Here is a 21,851-nt window from a genome sequence, read left to right as displayed (position 1 = left end):
TCTAACAACAGATTAAACGTGCTGCTGTTGTTCAGCCGCTGGTTTCCTCTTTCTGGCGCGAAGTGGGCCAAAAACAAAGAAGAGAGACGGACTCACGACAGAAAAGCCGATCAGCTGATCATTAATCAGTTTCATGATTGAAGTAGCAGCAGGAGAGGGAGGGAGAGAGAAGAGGCAGTCGCTCCATATATCGGTTGTTAAGCTTAACGCGGGAATGCTTTACAAACATTCACTTGCTTTACTTCTCTCTGGGTTAACTTCCTCGGAGATGAAATGCCGGATTGCTAGCGAGGCTACAAATACACACAGCTGCTCTATCACGTGACGCACACTGCTCCGACATGTTATGAGCCGAGTTACACCATGTCGCAAGTTTTGTGAGGTGCTTTTTTGATATTTAATGGATTGGATTACATTTTTTATTTCTCTCTGATATCCGATCCAGTAATTTAGGTCAGTATCGGACCGATACCAATACGCAATATCGGATCGGTCCATCTCTAGTAATTATGTGCATTTTTGTTTTGTTTTGCTTTTGTAATTGTGAAAAATGTCAGCTTGACACTCTCCTCATTCAAAGTAATGATTATCATGTTCACTGTTTCAAACTTCATCAGCTTTTACTGAATAATTATGGGTGCCCCAGCTTATATTAGAGAGAGCCTGACAGATATATCAATAGGGCTAATACTTCTTTGGGGGGTTCCTGGAAGCACACCTGCTTCATTATATTATTAAGCATGACACAAGCAATCCTTTATCTTAAAATTAGATTTTTGAAAACTGGGTTTTGGCATAGATGAGCTTCTCAGAAGGCCGATCATTTTCTGATCAATCGGTATCAGTATTTCTAAAGGCCAATAAAAGACAATTTTAAGAGGTTACACACTTTGTCCACAGAGGACACATTGGAGCATCCGTATTGGCAACAATTTTAGAACGCCACAAACGCAACGATCAGCTGATCCCAGCAAAACAAGGAGTGTAAATGAGTAATCTGTGAATCGTTGTAACAAGATTACGTTTAAACTGCGTTGTCATATTATGTCAGTAAGGAATCACAAATATTTGCACATAACAAATTTTAGGGAAATACATCTGTTTCATGTATCTGAAATTAAAAAGAAATATTTGCCAACATATTGGCTTTTCAAGTAACCGAATATTGGTATTGGTATCATTCTTAAAAATCCTATATCAGTCAGAGTAAGCAGTAAACAGAATGTGACCCCTATGTGAGATACTGTGTTTCTTCTACCCTTTCTTTGATGACTCTCAGATAGTTTTTTTGTAACCAAAGCTTTGTCTTTTTCCTTCTGATAAGTTCTACAGAACTCAAAAGTCTCTATTTGGGAGAGCCTCACCCCTAATGAAACAAAGCAACTCCTAAAGGCTACATTTTATTTTCTTAGTGTAAGCACAGCTGAATAACTCCGCTCAAATTCTTTCTGTAGCAGTGCTTAGCTTACTGGGACAGCAGCAGCAGATGTACGGTATGCAGCATTTGACAGCAGTTTGTTCTCACCTTGTCTCCTCCCACGAGGAAAAGGTCAACGGCGGCAACGTTGACACTAATGTTCTGGCAGAGTTCTTGGAGGACTTCCCTGATGGAGGCACCTGGCCGAAGGCTGACAGAAGAGCAGGAGCCGTTGGGTAGCAGCACGCTGCACTGTTTGGGAGCACGTTCCCACGCTCCAACCGAGTGGCGATTATCAGACTATGGTCAAAGAATTAAAAATAAACGCATATATAAATAAATACTTTTTAATATTATAAATATATATATATGTGTGTGTGTTTTTTCTTCCATGTGACCCATAAACAAAAAAACTCCATGGTCTGAGAAGTATATAAAAAACTGCTGTGGCCCTATTATAATAGCTTCACCAGACACTGAGCTCTGTGTTGCCATGGTGACCTGTCCATAGGAGTCTTACCTCAATCTTGCCAGCGGAGCAGGAAATGGGCATCTCCAGACTGGTACCGGATGACAAGGAGCCCTGGGACTCCCTCCTCCCATTACTGCCCCAGTAATCTGCACAGCGCAGTGCAGAGTACGACAGATTAGTGCACGTCAGAGAGACATGAGCGCACTGCTCATTTTACATGACACTTACAATATGCAACACCGACGTGTAATATGACTAATAACAGTGTTTCAGTATCGAAGTTGGTCACTGGAAGATTTTGGCAAACAGAAAGGCGCGTTTTATCAAAGAGAATAAATAAAGGATATGAGTGGGAGTTGGAGTTTCATTTCAGGACAAATGCATTTAGAGAGAGTGTAAAATGTATATTTAGTCACATTAAGTAAGAACAGAATCGAGTTTTTTTGCACACAACTGGCATGAGAAAGAAACTACAAGTAATCATTACGGATGTATGCCTAAAAGTCAGAAAATGGAATTGTAGATTAAAGTTTATGGCCAGTCTTAAATAAAATCAACCCAAAACATAATAACAACTTAAAAACAAAACAATAAAAAAAAACACTAAGACTATCATTTAAACCCTTCCTTGGGCCTCCTCAGTGTGTCAGGACGCAACAAGTATGTTTTTGCCAGGGTACCAGTGGTATGTCTGTGTGTTTCTCAGTGTGTGAGAGACTTCCAGCTGTGTTTCTTCACTTCTACCCTGCATGTATCTCACTCCAGCCCTGGAGCTGGCACTGATTTGGTGTCTTATTCAAGGACAATTGAGCACTGCAGACGTTTGTGTCGGGGACGTTTGAAACATTCACCGTTGTCAGTTCACTCCTTACCGAGGTTAATGTCTCCGATGTCCTTCTTCTTTGGACCCTTCCCAAAGCTCCTGTTGCGCGACCAAGAGAAGAAGCCACGTTTCTTGTCGGCGCTCTCGTCTCTGCCGTCTTCATTCAGTGACCTCCCTGAGCGCTGCTTTCTGACGTCCTGTGGATTGGGAGGCAAATAGACCCGTTATCAGTCAGTCTGGACAACAACCGCACAACTCCGTGAGAAGTGTCTTTAATAAATGCTATACCTTTTTGGGGGTCGACAGGGTGGAGCGGTCAGAGCTGGCACTGTGCTTTGAGGGGGCGGGGCTGCAGGGGATTTGGTAGGGGTCCGGCAACGGCTGACCGTCCATCTCAGCACGCATGCACTCCTGGTAGAGGGAGGACTTGAGGAAACGCGAATAGCTGTCAAATTTCATCAAGTTGAAGATCTGCGGACGTGGTGAGAGGGGCCGATGAGTAAGACATCGTAAGTGAGGATTTGACCAAAAAAATACATAAATAAATAAAAAGAGAAGAGAAGATGTGCAATAGACAAAAAGCCGCTAGTGTTAACATATGGTTACAGCTCATGTTTTGACAGCAGCCTTAACGGTTAAAATTTAATCATACTCATGTGCACACTGAAAATATACAGATCTCTGACTGTGTGTCTATGGGGCTGTGTGTACAGTATGTGCTAGGTTCTCTGTGGGTGTATGCCAGTTTGTGTTTATCTCTCTGGTAAAGCCTCAGAGCCCTTTTGTAAACAAATGCAGATGGCCACCAAAAAAAAAAGCCAATATGCTTGTGCTAAGTGACTAAAGGCTAGATGAGAACAGAACCCCCTACTGCACGCAGAATCCCTCCTCCATTAATACTGTCTAGAAAAAGCTTGATCCTCAGCTTGATACCGAACAACTGAAGAATTCAAATGAGGTTCTCACAAAGGGCCTGTCACTAAAAGTCAAACTGTTTGTTGAATGTTTTGATTACTGCGGGAGCACCGCATTATTTATCCGCTGCCTCATTTGGAACACTAATAAATAAACTCAACAGCTGTCTCGTTGCTACCTGTAGCTGCTGGGTCTTGAACATGTCAGGCCTTGGGGAGGTTAGCACGTCATCGGCCAGCTGGGCTTGGCTGTCGATGTTGACCGGCATGGTGGCCTTGCTGGACAGGAAGCTGTTATAGATCTCCCCTGCTCTCTGGGACAGCTGCAGAAAAGAGAATTGTTGAGAATTTGTGATGAGTGTGTGTGTTATGCTATGCCACAGTGACGCAAACACCATCATGCTTGTTTTATGGTTTGTTTAGCGATCCCCCCCCCAAAAAAAGGGTATGCATCTAATGGAAACATGCTTGCATGCAGTCCTTAAACAACCCAGAACCATGCAGCTCTACATAACTTGAAGGTGATTGGTTGAAAAAGTGGACGGAAACAGGAACAGGGGAGTTAATGGGAAAAAGCACAAAAAAAATCCAAAATAAGACCAAAATAAAGCATGAGAAGCACAGATGGTGGCCGCAGCACTTTTTTTGACTGTTTTTAACACTTAGTTTCACTTCAGCTCTTCGCATGTTATAAGTTTGCCCTTTTCTATGGCTGGCTGAAGGACCAAAAATTTTACTTAGCCCACATACTGGCTGTTTGTGACACTGCCCCCTAGTGCAGTAATCAGCTACAACATGTAAGCGATATCTGTTACAGTTAGACGTATGCACAACTCTTTTTAGAACCTTTCTTGTAACCTGGGTAAGTGGCTTATGTCTTTGGCAGCATTCATTTATACTTTTGCGCGCTCTTAATGACCTTGTGCTTATGTCCAAGTGTTGTATATGCAGCGCCAGCCACAATAAAAACAAATCAAAATCCCGGGACACTGTTCTTTCCGGGGTCCTCACTTTTTCTTGTGCTTTTTTCCCCCTGTGAGCCTTCATAATGAGGGTATGACTTCTTCCTTATACTAAAGTCATTGTTGATAATATCTCAGTAATAAAAGTGCAATAGTTGCGGGTTGCGTAGATGCGTTGATGTAGTTACATTTCCAGGTACGTGCACATCAGGTCATGGCGTAAGTTACTTTGTAGGGTCTCAGGGGGGTTACCTAACTATGATGTAGATTCAACTGTAAAGCCGTCTGTAGGCAGTGCATACGACCACACCATGTTAGAGCCTTCCCCCTCTTTTTGGTTTCCCTTTCAAAATAAAAGTACATTTTAAGAGTCTACATCAGCTAAGTGAGCAGATTCGGTTTAGTCTGAACCTTTTAGAGAGAAGTAGGTAGATTAGCTAGAGTAGCTGAATCTTGAGTCACTGATGTAGATCAAAGCGATCGTGGCTCAAGAGTTGGGAGTTCGCCTTGTAATCGGAAGGTTGTCGGTTCGAGCCCCAGCTTGGACAGTCTCGGTCGTTGTGTCCTTGGGCAAGACACTTCACCCGTTGCCTACTGGTGGTGGTCAGAGGGCCCGGTGGCGCCAGTGTCCGGTAGCCCCAGGGTGGCTGTGGCTACAATGTAGCTTTCCATCACCAGCGTGTGAATGGGTGGATGACTGGTTGTGTAAAGCGCTTTGGGGTCCTTAGGGACTAGTAAAAGCACTATACAAATACAGGCCATTTACCATTCAAAATAAAAGCTCCACATACGTTATAGGAAATTAGCAGTGTGCTTTAAAGTATGCTAGACTGTCAAGCTAAAAGAGAATATATAAATAATACTTATTTTAATTGTGTGACAAATGATTTACAGAAAAAAAGAAAACTCAGGTCTTAAACACTTCATATTTTTTAGTATGACCCTTGGTTAAAGGGGATAATCCAACAATTCACAGTGGGCCCCCAAACAAAACTGTCACAGGATCTGCAGCTGCACACTGTAGCTTACCTGCTTTTTATCTGTTGCAGGGACATGACTGAAGTATTCACAGGCCTGCCAGAACAAGATATTCTCCTCGCTGAATTCTTTCTTGAGAAATTCCTGTGGAAACACACAGTAAAAGAGGGTTTTTTTTCCCCCTCTGTCTATGTAATCTCAACTGGTGATCACATTCTCATCTTTCCAGTTCTGCTGCTGTTGAGACCAGTCGAGCGGGCAGATATTACTGGGTGTAATGTAACAAGATTGGTGTAAGTGTAGGCGCAGGATGGTGTAGGCGAGCGCAGCTCTGATCAGTACTGAGGGAAGGTGAGGAGGGAGGTGGTTCTGGGATGGAAGAACTTAATGTTGAGCTTTCTGAAGGTGTTGTGGGCTAAATTCAAAAGCACATCTTTTATGTGGGAGGAAATGGTACATGACAATAAACTCACTCACTCACCAGGGTTTAGTGTTGGTAAATGGCTCTTCACTTTAACCAGACGGAAAAGAATTCATTCATATATCACACTACAGCTTTTTTTTTTTTTTTACACTATATCAACTCTTTAATACTAATATTAATAGTACATCTGGATGTAAATATTTCCCTCTGAAGACAGTGGAGCTCAGAATTGAGCTAAAATGGATGCATATTAGTCATCAGTTGAACAAGTACAGAACTAAAATAAACTGGCAGAGAGATAATTTGGAAGTGTTTGCTAACACGTCTGTCCGTGTTGCAGTTGGAGCTAGTTTCTATTAATCTCAGAAATATTAAATAATGCCTCAAGTATTCAAAATATTCTTTCCTTTTTTGCTCATTAGTCTCCAAAAGTAACATCTGGAATTACAGGACTTTGATCTACATCAGTGACTCAAATCTAAAGCACAGAGAAGCTTTCAGCAAACCCCTTAATAACACTCTTGATAACCTCCGAAAGGATTCTTTCTCCAAGCTTACCGAGAAGTAGCGCACACCCACGGGATCCTGGAGGAGACGCTCAAAGCAGGAGGACCAGCTGGCCACACGCTGCTCTGGAGCCCCTCGGTTGCTGCCTGCTCCTGGAAGGCTGCCATTACTGTTCAGGCTGCTCTGGCTGCAGCAGCTCTGCAGCTGGATCCCACTATAGTCTGCGAGACAGGAGAGTGCAGTGCAAAGGTTAGAGAGCGCTGATGCTAAAGGGTAATTCCAGCCAGAGGGGGGGGGGTACCAGATCTAGATTCTCCACTGTGGCCTCTCACCCTTTCTAAATATAACAGTGGTGTTTTGTATGTTTTACTTCCTTTGAGCAGTTTTAACTTCACTGAATGTTTTTTAAAACAAAAGCTACAGTTGGACTGCAATTAAATCCATGGCAAATGGAAATGAGATCCTCGTTAATCAGAAATTTCCAAAGGTAGGTACATCAATCACATCTGGCGCTCGTGCTAATGCTATTCATGCAGTCCACTCAAAATTCTCACAACCTGTTCAATAATTTCCTTTCCTTTAGTTGAAGCAAATCTAAAATAAAGGAAAGAACACACAATTTGTCAGAAAATTAATGATCCTGTTAGAGAGGGGAAAATTTACCCTAAAGCTTTTTAGACTAGAAAGGCAAGAAGTGCACAAAGACACAGCAGAGGTTGCTCACATTGCACGAGGGAGCAGCAGAAAGAGAGTGCAGAGGATAAAAAGGAGGAAAGAAAGGCGACACAGCTGATTACAGGGAAGGCCACAGGGAAGTGTGGGTGACAATACAGGAGCTGGTACAAAGCTAAAGTGGTGGCCTCAGCCTACACAGTACCTGCTATCATGGCGGCAGATGGCCACTTTAGAGCTGTGAGCAGATCGAGTGAGGAGCGCACAGTAAAAACAAAAAGAACAAAAAGGGTCTCAGCCAAATTGGTTACACATACACGGTTGTCATTCTGTGGAAAGTCAATTCGCTGGCGCAGGCAACTGAAATTAAGCGGTTGTTTTTACATTTCAGAAAGGAATGGTAGCAGGGGCAAGTAAGGTGTAGTACTGCATATCTTTATCTTGCCAATCCACCTGCATGAGTGGGCTAGATCTGCAAACAAAATAAAAGAACTCTAAATAGCAGATGACATCACTGACTGTGAGTAAGGCTGCGTTCTATTTACCTCGGGTAGTGACATCACTCCCAAGTTGAGCACATTCCAGTAGCTGGAATGTGTCGGAAAACCGAGGATTTATTTTGCTCCTTGGCGAGGTGGAACACTTCTAGCAAAACCATGCAGTACTTTTTTTTTTGTTGCACTTAAAAACTGTGCTTTCACAGGTCAGTCTGCATGTAGCTTATTTGTCGAGTCACAAATACACAACAGTGGTAGCACTGACTGCAAACGTACAAATAGTACAGCAGCACAAACTGCTTTACCAATGTTTAAAAGCACAGCCGCCATCTTGGATTGTTAAGTCGGGCTCAATGGTGCCGCTCTGATGGGTCGTTCCAAAATAAGCTGGAAGTTCTCAGTTGGAATCTGAATGTGGAACACCGCCTGAATTTGTTAAGTCAGGGCAGCACCACTAGGGTTGCCAACTCCCTGAAAAATAAATAAGGGACACCTCATGGCCAGGGCCGGGCGACCCAATTGTCTTCACCCTTCCCAGTGTGGTGAATTTTCTAGCTCTTTTTTTGTGTGTGAAATTATTTTTTTAACCATTTGACTTGAATTTGATTTAAGTAGATGTGTATTCTTTGTGATATGAACACATGTGAAACAAATGATCATTTAGCCATTTATTTTTAGCTCAAAATGACAACATTAACACGATAAAACAGGTCTCTTTCTTAAACAGAAGCCTGTCATGCTTAACTTTTGAGAATATAAGTAAATCTTTCTTTAAAAGAACTCTGTCCTGCTTAACTTAAAATAATAGAAAACAATAGAAAGAAAAACATTCTTGTAACAGTGCACATTTAGTGCATTTAGTACAATTGGCTTCAGTTGAGGTATTATTTCAGCTTTTCTAATGCTAATCAGCTGCTCCTGTTTGTAAACCCACTTGCTCCCATGATTACGCATCATAACTCATCATCATTATTCATCTATGTATTACTTTTATGTATTAGTCATCTATTTGTTGTAATCATCTATTCTTGCAGTTGTTTATTACACAAAATAAATTATATTATCACACTTCTGGCCACATAGCGCTGATATTCACTGCACATGCCCATATTAACTTTTTCCAGCCAGGTGTTTTCCTTTTTCCATTCTTCCCTTTCTCTGAGGGGAACAAACATTGCTGCTCTAATGCTGGGCTCACACTGTGCGGTTTTAGGCCCATTTTGAGCCGATTTTGGCCTTCATCGTGCATCGTGTAGTATACGTGGGGTAACGAGAAGTGATTAACACCTCACGACCAGCTCCCGATCATCAATCGCTCGTGAGGGTCTCACCACAGCCGCTCACACTGCTCGCGCGCAAACACGTAAACGTTGGTGTAAAAGATGGAGCAGCACGGCTGTGCAGCGTGTGATCTGGACACAAGCGATGGAGGCACAACTTGTAGAACTTTGGAAAGCTCATCCGAGCCTTTTCGATGTGGCATCACAAAATTATCACGACCACAACAACCGTGAAAATAGTTGGATTTACATTGCTGCTCAGTCACAGCTGCCCGATCAATGTTTTTCATTAGCAATTTAGCAAAGTTGATGGTGGTGGTGTGTGTGTCTGTGTCAGTGTAAGACGGAGAGAGAGAGCGCGACAGATTTTCTGTTATAACCTTCATTTTATGGAGGCACAGTGTGAGCACTCAGGTCGCATCAGAGCATCGGGCGGTATAGTGTGAGACCTGCATCGTGACCTACCAACTGCGAGTCAATCGTGCAGTTTGAGCAGGAGCTGAATAACGTGACTGAAAAAAATTGCACAGTGTCTGCCCAGCTTTAGGTTTACTGTCGTCCGAGACTTGCACCGCAGTGTCTGCGTTTGTTTCCCTGTTGGCCATGCTTCTTGTTGTGGTCATTTGTTGTCTTCCGGTATTTTCTCCGTAAGCGACCTTTCCTCGACCAATGAGATGAGTGGTAATCTGAATTGTCATACTCGTAAGTGTGCTGTCAGCTCATTGGTCACAAAGCAGGAGAGGGGCTGGGAATTATGTTTTCAAACAAAGCGTTAATTCCATTAAAAGTTATAGACTACTTTTGATTCTCACTGTATTACGGGACAAAGTGCGTCCCTTATTAGCTCAATACGGGACGTGTACTTTTGTTTCGAAATACGGGACGATTCCGTATTTTAAGGGACGGTTGGCAACCCTAAGCACCACCCACGGCTAGCTAACAATCTAAGATAGTAGCAGTGAATGTAAACAGTAGTAAACCCGTAAAACCTTTAATCCTTTCTGCCACTGTTGTGTATTTGTGACTCACTAAATTTGCCATATGCAGACCACTGAAAAGTCTCTATCCAAGGACGTGCTGTTTTTAAGCACACAAAAACAAGTACTGTGCTGTATTGTTAGCAATACCAGGCTCTGTGGTGCTAAGAACCAAAACAAATGTTTTTTTTTCCTTTTTCTTTTTTTTAACATTACATTACAACTGGAACAAGCTAACTGGGGAGTGGTGTCACTCATGGGTTCCTAGGTGTCTGGAATGGAGGTATGACTTTCTGAGTTGGAAGTCCCACTTGAGGCTGTTGCTCCCATTAAAAATTCTGACTGGGAACTCGGAAATTCCCATTTCAAATGGAAAGAAACATAAGGTGGCCTCTGTATGACCTTCCAAGCCTACACCACATCCTAGTTAAAGTAGATGTCCAATTAAAATTAGACTAGTTTTCCATAAATTATGAGTAAACATATTTCTTTTAACAGTACGGTCAAATTAGTCCTGGTTTGAGGTTTTCTGACAAGCTATTTGTTTGGACTTGGCTTATTGTATTAGGACTGAGGGCCTATGTTTACTACACTGTTGGCTGCTCAGCTAATGAGACAGCTTTAGAAAGCAAACAGCCGTGCATGTCTGATCCACATCAACTGTGAAAGAAGCGGAGCTGCACTCCTCAACACAGCCTCGGTCAGCCTGTTAGCAAGCGCTGTTAAAACTGCTATGAAAGGGAAGACCAGACAGCATCCAAGCTTAGCCATGAAAGCAACCCAACCACGCTGGGTAAACAACATTTGTTAACGAGGCATGCTGCCTACAGCGAATACATCATGCTTGCTAAAAGACTTTTTATTAGGTCACTTTATTGAGCAGCTACAAAGTTCTGTGTTGAGGGCGGAATATAAAATGAGAAATAAAAAAGCAACAAAAATGAACCAAACGATGAATGCTGAAAAGACTTCAGTTTTAAGATTGTAAATATTCATAAGCACACAGATTGAATTCCTCTCCACACTCTCATAAAAAAAAAAAAAGAGTTGCACTTACCACCATCTGATGAAGCAGCAGACTGGAAGAGAACAAAGAGAGACATGAGTGAGGAGTTGCCCTCGTGACCTCCTGCGCAGACACAAGAGGCTGAATGCTGTGCTGGTAGCACTGTCCATTCAGGCATCCCTGTGAGCTGTGTGTCCTCCTGGTTTGTAAGTAAAACTGAGTGTGCTGCTTGGAAAGGGTTGGACCTTGGGGGGGCTTACACAATTACTTTATGTGGGTGGCTCTCGACCCGTACCATGGACAGCTGTTCACACCTCCACACTGGTACCCCACCCACAGCTCTGAACTAACGTGCGCATTCCTGCTAACTGAAGTCACAGGATCAGGAGTCATCAAGGCAGACTAGTTAACGATGAGCTTTTCACTTGTTAATTCGGAGAGTTGCAGTTTTATGCATGTGTAGATGTCCCTAAGAAAGGCAAATGACATGAGCTCCCCTACTGGGCACGGACGTCTTTTTAGAAGTTTATGTAGAGCTGCAGGAATTAACCCATACACTGAAAGCAGACTGAGAGAAATTATCATTAGGAATCCCCAGCTGATTACTGGTTTGACTGACTATCTTCACATTTTCAGCTGAGACAAAGCAAGATGAATTGATTGGGATAAATAATATGTGGATTAATTCACAATGGAAATCATTTGTACTCAGAGCCCTAATTGGAGTGTAATTACAGCCAGAGAATAAGGCTCAATAAAAACACCACCCATGTCTGAGCTTAACATGGATAAGTGAATATTAACTTGGCAATACTTCAATTTAAAATCACTGCCTCAGCGTTAGGCTTGTGTAAACCCCACTAATAAAGAAAGATTTAACGTGCAAACTGGAGAGCCACAGCATAAATATATATTTACATGCAGGGGAGGATATGAGAGGCAGAATCTTAGGGCTTTGTCCAAGAAAACTCCAAAAAAAGAAGGAAAAAAAGTGTGCGTTGGAGGATTCATCTGAAAAGGAGGCACTATTTCCAGAGGAGTGTTTTCTGAGCTGCCACTTCAAAGTGTGAATACTCAGAGCTGATAAATACGACTAAACAAGGCTCTCATTGCCACGCTCCAGCTTTGGTTTCAGCAGCAAATAGACTTTGTGCTTTGGTACACTCACGTAATTCTGTATTGTGGAGCTGTAATATCATAAGAGGAATGACATAAACAACGAAAACAATGAACATCGACTGTTTTTGTCCCCCCGCTCTGATTTTACTCATTATATAAACTCTTATTTTTCAATTAGGAGCTTTAAATCAGTCAGCTTCAGCACAACCTCAGATGGCAGCCTATTCACTTTATGCACAAAGACTAGGGGGATCGGTCATGCTCACCGACGTGACGGCTTGTTTCCATTTTGGGAATGACCACATGTAAAAGCTCTATCAGACATAGACCGCTAAACCACTAATTGTCCATCACAGCCTTCTTTACAACTCTGCTGCTGCTGAGTCCAACCCCTATATCGTCAACACCCAAAAAAGCCACCCCTTCTGTGGTGGCTCGCATGTGTACAGTAATCATGGGTGGGTAGGATGAGGACCAACGTGAAGCCAAAACAGAAGAAAGAGAGAAAAGAGAGAACACCCACTCCATCTGTCTGTTCCTATGGGTCTAAAAACAGCTAAACCTCAAACCTTAAATATATAGTGCACCACAGCTGGAGTCCAGTTTAAGAAAAAAAGGTGGGAAAACCCCCCCAAAAAAACTGTGACGTGAATTTTGGTTTGGACCAAACAAAAGGTTAAATACTGAAAAGAGCATTTTAGCTATTCTCGGTGCTTCAATACTCACATCTATATGGATGACAAATTAGATAACTATCCATGTTGTGCAAGAGCAGAAATTACACAAAAAGTGGGAGAGCAGCGATAAATCACTCGCTTGTGACATTTGTTGCAATCTCCTGGTTCCAACCACAATCATGACAGATTTATCCTAGTGACAGAAAAGTCTTAAATGTCTTAAAGCACCCAAATAAACTCAAATGTTGCAAAACCCTAATTATTTGATCTTATCCGACTAACAGCCACATGATAAATTATTATCCAATTTAATTAAAATTCATGTCATATTTTGAAATGGAACAGCGAGTTATCAAAATAAAGACGTTTCCAAGGCCCAAGGCAGTGGGTTCAAATGTCTTGTTTTGTCTATGCGATCGTCCCAAAAATACACAGACTGCATCACTGTGCCATAACCACCTTCAACCACCAAACGTTCATCAGCAAAGTTGAACATTTAGCCACATTTTGATCGTCTGAAAACCGGATGTGACGAGCGAGGAGGAGAGTAACTCACTGAGAAGTCGAAGGACTCTCTGTTCTTTACGCAGTTCTTACATCGGTGATTTGGGGGTTAGCTGTGGCTCACGAGGTCGAAAGGTCCCAGACAGCGAACTTTAAACCGAGATAGCAATTATTTTTGCATGCATGCCTCTATGTTAAGTCTTGATTATACGCTGTTGCCGGCACGAACAGACACCACAACCTGATTAGTCATACTTATTATACGTCTTTGAGGTCGAAGCATTGTAATGTAAAGTCCACGTGGTCAAACGGACATCCACAGGAACCTCAGGCTCACAGTGTGATGACGAAGTTTGTGTCACTCGGACCCAAACAGACCAAATCGGACTTGTGGTCACTTAAAGTATAACAAAGACATAAATGGGTCCCTGTCAATTTACTTTCCTACCCCTTTTAATCACACAGCAGTTCCACCCTACAGCATACTCTGCTTTACGCTCAGTTTTATTGTAAATAGGAGTGCACTTTACTTGATACAGCTTAGTGTTAATGTGCTATGAGTGGCAACTAATTATTGACAACATAAACTGTTCAGGAAAGTGCTTACTGATGTTACACATATGCAAGCAATTGTGTCATTTTTCCACACATGTATTTCCAATTTTTATACAACTGCACTTCTTATTGCAAGCTGAAGAGTCACCCCCCTGCTGGCCATTAGAACTTATGAAGGTTTGCACTGGTCTCATTTTACAGACTCGGAAGCTCATGTCATCAATTTTCATGTCATCTAGAGCCTGACTGATATAGAATTTTTAAGACACATACCGATATTTGGTGGTTTAAAACTGCTATATACTGGCTGATATTTGTTTTTCTTTCAGACACTTGAAACATCAAAGGATTTTCCCAAAATTTGGATGTTTAGCTGATTACTTATATACACTCTCTGCTCAACTCACCTCAGATCATGGGTTTTTGCAGCATTCTTTTAACAGGGAAGGTGCAGAGTGTTCTCTGGTGGGCAGACTATGCAACTATGTATAACACGATTGAAAGATATTTTTTCTCAATCTCTTCAGTGGAGTTGTAATCTCATCCATGGGTTCACCAAATATGTGGCTGTTCAGCTTGTTCCTCTTTTTAAATATAATGATTTCTGCAGAAGTGGTTCCATACATGAATAAACTAACTTATTATCTAAAAGCTTTTTGTCAAATACAAAGACACATGTACAAATGTGTACTTCTAAAAGTTGGCAAGATAAGAAGCCAAAATGATATCTGCTGCTGGAGTTAGACCACACACAAGCACACATGTCAGTGTGTTGTGTTTTTCCAACTCATTATTGCTTCCTTGCCCACAAGTCTCTAACAATGAGGCCAAAGTGATGACCCTGGCACCTCTAGTCAGTAACACCTCCTTCCTCTGTTGACACCTCTGGTGACAAGCAAGAGCACTGTGGGTGGCGCAGTAGCACTGCAGGCCCTCTTTGATCCCTTTTATAGAGTCAAAAGTGAAAATACCCCATTTCCCAAATGGAATTCCCCTAAAAAGCTGCAAGTCTGTCAACCAAATGGCCAATATCACAACTGAAGTCATGGCGAGCTTGCTGGCTCTAAACAAAGCACGATATGGCTCTCCAGCTGGAAACCACTCTTTCAGCTTTACTCGGGTACAGCCCCCCACGCCATACAGTCTGGCATCTCAAGACACCACATGCTGAAGGAACGTAGAGGATCACACCGACAGATCTTTGTTTGTGATCTACCACAACTGAAACTTTTATCAGTGTGAAATGGTTGAAGGACCAACTCCATTAACACCTAGTTAATCACACTCGCTATCACCTCTCACAGAGTGTGTTTCACATGTTTAAAAAGTGACTTCTTTTATCTTTTGAGCTTGTTTAGGCACGTCTCTGCCCTCAAAAAGTTAGGTCGAGACGTTGCCTTTCCAGAAATCCCTCACACTTCTGTACAAAAAGCCTGGTCTAAACTTTAACACAAATAATGGCCGATTCCAGCACTCCACAAAACAAAACAGCCGACAAGTCCCTGCCGCTTCAAACAGCTGTTCTGACTGAGAGAGTGAGAAGAGCGACAAAGAGGGAGATTAATGACAAAAACAGCTGAGTGAACACAAGTAGTCTCCTCATTTCACACAGGAGAGGAAGAGGAGAGGAAGAGGAGATTCAGCCGGCAAGCCACTGTTTACTTACAGTGTTGAAGTTCCAAGTCCTCTTGAAGGAAAGTCTCTTTTTGAGACTCATTGTTCCCTAGTCTGCAACACCAGCGGCACGCAGACAATATGTGTGTGTGTGTGTGTGTGTGTGAACGCATACCTGAACATTCCCCACCCAAAACTTTGCAAAGCATGTTTGTACAAGTTGGGAAGAGGGAATAAGGGAGGGAGGATGAGGAAGAAATCTGACAAGGTACTGGAGGGAGGGAGAGAGAGAGAAAGCGAGAGAAAGAAGGTGTGGGGGGGGGGGGGGGTGCAAAAAGAGGAAAGAAAGATTTCCTTACTCTGCAGCTGTTGCTACGGCAACCCGCTTGACAATACATACAGCCTCTGCCACAGTGGCATGAAGGAATCAGATGAATTAACCCCCTTTTATTCCCCTTGCAAAAACGCGCGCTCGCTATGTGAAAACCACACCGGCCTTCCCCCCTCTTTTGTTTCCAGCTGGGGCACTACTCCCTCTCGCTCCCTCTCGCTCCCTCTCTCAATTCACTCAAGAAAAAAAAAGAGAGAGAGAGAGAGACAAGAATGACCCAGTCAGCTAAAATTGAGACCATATGAATTTTGTTTAATCAAAATAAAAGTTTGTAGTCCACAAGCCAAATCCTGAGCTTCATTATCCGCTGTCACAGAGCGCTATTCTTAAACTCCAAATGGCAGCCGTGTCAACTGGCGTTTTTCTGCTGGCTATTAAAGCTCATGTACCAGAAAAAGATTTTTTTTTCCCCTTTCAAATCTGGCATCACTCCTCTCTGCTCTGCTGCAACACTGTGCCTCCACATAACTGGCAAATCTCTACAATCAACATGTCGACTGTTTTTAGACCCGCTATTATTCTTAAAGCAGGGGTTGCTCATTCTGAGGTTTTCCTGTGGCAAATGACCAAGCATTCGTCGGACTTAATAGACACTGTATCTCATCCACTCATTTCAGCAAAATTAACAGCTTGGTTTGCATGGTAGATTTCTCCTATTTATTAAATCTCCGCATGCTCGATCGCTTTGGAAGTTAAACATCTCATTTGAATGGCTGTGCTGATTATTTGGGGGTGGGGTTAGGGGTGGTAGTGGCATTCTTGTGGCTATCTGGAGTGGGTGTGCGCTCATGTATGTAAATGCATTTAAAAACAAATAGAAATGAGGGAAAGAAATTGCCGAGTATTGTTTCAAATACACTAGAATGCACATCTTTGGACAGTTTCTCCTTGCAGGCTCTCACATATATACACATATATCACTTCCTGTAGTATCAAAACCTGAGTTGTGCGTTTTAACCTGCACACACCCGGCATGTTTTTTTTTAAAAAGTTTCAGAAGTAGTCAAACTCAGGTTTGACATGCTGTCAGACAGGGAGCTTAAGACCGTCTTAGTAGATGTTCAGACTAAAGCAAACCTACTCAATGTGACAGTCTGCTACGAGAAAAAACAACAACAACATAGCAGTACCTGTTGCCCATAGCTGCTTTATGCTGTGCAAAAAGCTCCTTCTTCTGCATTTTAAATCTTTTTCAGGCATCTTGAGGCAGGAAATAAAAAGCAGCACATGTTGATGAATCTGCTTTGAGATCATGCACATCTTCAGCTGCGTTTATTAACTCAAATGCAAATGAAACTACCCCATTTACCCCATTCAGTGCCACACGCACCAGGCTGGTATGTTATTATCAATCCTGCGTTTCATTGTGTTTAAAGTGCAAATCCCGGAAAATCTGTGTATCCATTTGTTGAGTTGTTGTTTCAAAGCAGTCACTGCCTTAACAGGCTTAGAGTGAATTTATTTAATCACAAACCCTACAATTTATATCCCGTTTCACCCAGGCTTTTAGCACCTGGTACTGTGAACCGATGCAGCAGAAAAACACCCACGCAGTGCATGCCTCCAAGACCTACCAATTTGCTCCAAACTAATCCACAAGGAATTCGCACCTTCATTTATCTCTTCATTTATCTAAGAGAAACACCCTCTCGCTGTAAGTTGTAGCAAAACACTTACACGTAATGTCATTTAGTTAAGTTTTTTGTAAATATGGTCCTTTTTTTCCTGCCAGAGCTTGCTACGTAAAGCCCTCTGCATTAATGAAGTTGTCTTCCTGAAGTGAATGTGGGAACTACATTTACTGGTCTGAACAAAGCCTTACATCATCTGGTGTGCACTTCACACTTCCCAAAGAAACAAACAAACTGTGCTTTAGACTGGATCTTTTGAAAGGATTCTGCACAAAAAATAAATAAATCTTGCAACAGTGTCTGCCCGTAATTTAATAAATCTGTTTACTAGAGCTTGCTTTTATCCAGAAATTTAAAGAAAAAAGGGAGATGTATAAGACAAGCCGCTCACAGGTGAAAATTGTTATGATTTTAGACTGGGCTGACATAGCTCCAGGAACGTCTCAAACAACTAAGATTTGGGCTGTAAGTTTTGAGCACAATAATCTCTCTGTATACTTCAGTGCCATGATGGTGGGGACACAAAACCCAACCTCAGGATATCACAAGCTAGTGTAGTCCTTGTGTCCTTGTGTCGGTCCCAAATCCGGATAAATGGAAGGCTTTCGTCAGGAAGGGCATCTGGTGTAAAAAACTGAGCCAAATCAAATATGCGGATCCATCCGCTATGGTAACCCCACGGGAAATAACAGAGCAGATGAAAGTACCTTCTTGTACTTTACACTGTAGCGCAGAACTAAAAGGCTCAATGTGTACGCTTTCATGTAAAGCCACGCTGATATGTCAGCTGGAGAGGGTTTGTCTGTCTTACTGATGTCAGCATTTGTGCTTGCTCTTTAGTTTTACAAAACATAATGTAAAAATTGTGGTATTACACATTTTATCCTGCAGAGCTGTTCGATGAATTTAGAAACCAACATAAAAGTGCCATCTGTATGAAGTGTTCTGGCATTGTTTTTACAACTCTTTGTCAGTTCATCTTACTTTAAATTTACTCTTATTTTTTGTTTGTTTTTGGAAGGATAGAACTAGAAACTGTATAATATGGACGTAGGCAGCGTGAAAATGGTTTATCGGACTTTTTTTTAATGTCTTGAGTTTGGTATTCTGGCTGCTGTTTTAAACCAAGCAAGTGCTGGATAACATAAAATCACCCAAAACTATAAGTTTCATTCTGTATTCAGGAAATCTTAAAAGTAGCGATTGAAACCATAAACTAAGTGAGTCAACCTTTGCTAGCCAGTATAAATAATGCTTATAGCGCCTTCCCTCATTCATCGTTACTAGCAGTGGGACATTAGATTGCAATGTCTCAAAGAAATGATGACATATGACATTTACATACATTTACAAACAAAAACAAATACTGAACATTTGAGTAACATCACCAGCTACTAGCATCTCTCCTCATCATGTGCCTTCATAGCCGGATTTGAGTCGACATTGTGTTTTTGACTCAGCTGGTGAAAACATTTTACAGTTTACTTTTTGCAGAGTATAGTTTATTATTTAAGATTATTTAAGCTGCCTTTTTTTCAGTCCTAAATTGTCACCGGAGGCTGACAAAGGCCTCTCATTCTCAGACATGTCTGGGCTTGTCTCATTGTTGTGGGCACTAGCAAACATAAATGCGTGACATTGATTTATCATTGATGTCATGATATGAGATTTTTATATTACCTAGAAATTTATGGTGTGACATGAGGCTGCCCTAGTTGTTGCCTTATTTGACTGAAATGTATGAACTTCCATTCTTCTTAAATAAATGTACATTATTGGGCAAGTGAAACCCCAAACAACAAACTACTTAACAAATACAAAATCCGATTTAAACATTTGGTATGTGTAGCTAGTTAGGAATCCTTATAATATGGTCTAAACATAATCTTGCTTTGTTATTACAGCAAGCCATAGAGTGTTCTCTGGTGTACAAATGGAATGTCAATACTCATAATCTGGTTAAAGGCTGCGTCTCCCATCTCTTTTTTTTTACATTTTTAACTTTAGAATTTGTCCATCATAAATACAGATACCCATCTATCGCCAAACAGTTTCAGGTTCCTTTTTTGTACCCATAGGTAGATTTGTTCTGCAGTCGTCATTTATCTATCCTCACATGGACACTCTCAATACAACCACAACAGACAACAATTACACATATTACAAAACGGCTAATATCGACCACTATATTGGCATGTCAATATATCATTATGGTTCTAGAAGAGACCACAATGTTTCAACATAGGATGAAGTTGATCACTCATTTTGCATTTTCATCTAAGTGGACAAGAACTTAACAGAGCCACCAGATTCTCTCATTGTCGTGAGAGCAAATACAGTATAAGAGTACAAGAATATCTGCACATAGAGAGATATCAGGAACTTTTTTGCTCCCTAGAAATCAGCAGTGGCATGAAAAAAAACAATATAAGTGGGACTCTATTTTAAAGCAAGGATAAAATCTGTCATGCAGTAATTAGAAGCTATTTTTGGTGCAGAGCTGAGTCATCCATAGCTCCTGTCACAAAGGACACAGAACAGCCCTCCTCAGCCCTTTAAGTCTACTCCTGCCCTTTGACCTCCCTCGGGCGGAAAACCTTCTGCGTCCAGGTGAGCACGTCTCAGCACACAACAAGAGCAAAGCATGTTAAAATGCCTTGAGAAAGAGCTTTTTTCTGTTCTTTGCTTCAGCATTCACAGCTGAAGAAGCCGTCTGCTGCCACAAAGTGAATAGGTTTTGTGTGAGTGCTGAGCCTCTACTTAATTCAATCAACACACGAAAGATTTCTAGACAGGCTTTACAACAGCAATAAGTGCTGCTTGTCACAAGACTAATTGCATGGTAAGTTCTCAAACAACCAATCCTGACCCAAGACGGAAAATAATCTAGGCCTGCTATCTGTGGCTGCCGACAAACTATTCCCTGAAAATAACATCAGAAAGCGCCTTGCATGAAGGCAACTTCCTTTTGAGGGAGGGAGGTTGAGGGTGCGGCAGCTGATAAGAGGGAAGACACATCTCTTTTCCAAACATGCAAGGAGTGTAGGGAGACAAGGAAAGGGACTGATTTGGAAAATTATGAAACTCCTGACAGGCAACACTGTGTTTGATTTTTAGAGGATCCAATGTTTTTACTGTGATAATCTTATTTGTCACGACAAATCTGCAAGGCCGTCCTATCAAATTAGCGAGGATCTGATGAGGTCAGCATGGTTATGTGATGCAAAAGGGGCAGGAATGGGAAAAACACGAACACAATGACCGTCTCGTAAGATCTGGTATCGCTGTTATGTCTGTGGTTCAAGGATTGTGAAACCACACTCAGACCCTTCGGAGAAGAAGATATTTGATGACTTGTACAGAGCAAACAGTCATATTTGTGACTTAATGTCATGCACTGTTGAGTAATGCTGTTTGCCATAATAGGCCCAGAAATGAAGGCTGGACTGGTGATCCAACTGAGCTTCACATGTTCTTGGTTAGTTTTGATTTTACAGTGACAGTTTTGAAACTTGTTGATTCTTGCATGACGTTAGAAGGCATGTGACATCGCTAAAAAACACTGCTCAAACCATTCAGCATTTGAATTTGACAAAAATAAAATGTTTTTTGGTTTTCCTCCCCACTATTTCTAGATATAAACTTGGCAAAACCATTACAGCAAAAGGTCTCTGTTAATGTGTAATTATTCCATTATACTGACAGAGGAGTGGAAAAGAATAAAAGCATCGTCTTTTTGATCAAGACTGTTATCTCATCTCGCCATCTGCTTATTCCACAGAAATAATTTAGATTAAAACACAAAACAAAAACATACATGGAAAAAAAACTTGCTGAAGATACTGTAAATGTCATTTAGAAATTTTGATCTAAGCTTGTTGTGTTATTCATGCATACAAAGATCACTTCATCCTCCAGCGTGAGTAGGAAGCCAACATTTCCATTGTGCTACTGACCTCTGGGAAGTTTAAGTGAAACGATTTCTTATTTAAACAGATAACAATCCATAACAGTATAATGCTGCTGAAATGTCACATGTCTGGCCTTTGGCTATTAGCCACATGAAGGGTCCACTTAGTTTCCATTTAGTAAACAAATTATCTCTTCAAAGACTTGTATGAGTGATTTACATGGAAGAGACCGTCAGTACGCTGCCTTTCATCTCTTAATCCCAATGATCAGCAGTAATCTATTGCCTGTTCCTCAATAATTACAGGTTAGTCAGAGCAGATGGGTAAAGCTCTGCTTCTGTCTGGATTAAACTGGCATTTGTATGATTTGTGTGGTGCGACTCGTGTGCTTGTGCGCTTGTTGCTATTTTTTAAAAAGCTGAAAGGTACTTCTAGCATTCCTATAAATTGATGTGTTTACTCTACTGCTTTGCTTTTGCTTTACTCATTGGATGGTCAGAATTGTGTTGTCAGATCAGTT

The 21,851-nt window shown here is 41.6% G+C and overlaps 1 protein-coding gene across 4 annotated transcripts in view; it reads right to left on the bottom strand.

Annotated features, from left to right (window-relative positions):
• LOC308412070 (regulator of G-protein signaling 12-like) overlaps positions 1-21,851 on the bottom strand; it is a 46,083-nt gene that overhangs the window by 11,078 nt on the left and 13,154 nt on the right. For 3 of the 4 annotated variants that reach the window (XM_080906154.1, XM_080906153.1, XM_080906156.1), the window contains 8 exons: positions 10,981-11,002; positions 6,549-6,718; positions 5,618-5,710; positions 3,806-3,949; positions 3,001-3,183; positions 2,762-2,909; positions 1,938-2,035; positions 1,526-1,717 (listed from right to left, as the gene is read on the bottom strand). In XM_080906154.1, the coding sequence (XP_080762280.1) occupies positions 1,526-1,717; positions 1,938-2,035; positions 2,762-2,909; positions 3,001-3,183; positions 3,806-3,949; positions 5,618-5,710; positions 6,549-6,718; positions 10,981-11,002 (1,050 nt within the window). Of the gene's footprint in view, positions 1-1,525; positions 1,718-1,937; positions 2,036-2,761; positions 2,910-3,000; positions 3,184-3,805; positions 3,950-5,617; positions 5,711-6,548; positions 6,719-10,980; positions 11,003-15,450; positions 15,586-21,851 lie in introns of those variants that run through there. The other variant, XM_080906155.1, reaches the window with a different exon arrangement.

Source organism: Rhamphochromis sp. 'chilingali' (genome assembly GCF_963969265.1).
Source record: "Rhamphochromis sp. 'chilingali' genome assembly, chromosome: 1".
NCBI lineage: Eukaryota > Metazoa > Chordata > Actinopteri > Cichliformes > Cichlidae > Rhamphochromis > Rhamphochromis sp. 'chilingali'.
This window is presented reverse-complemented; position numbering and strand designations above follow the sequence as displayed.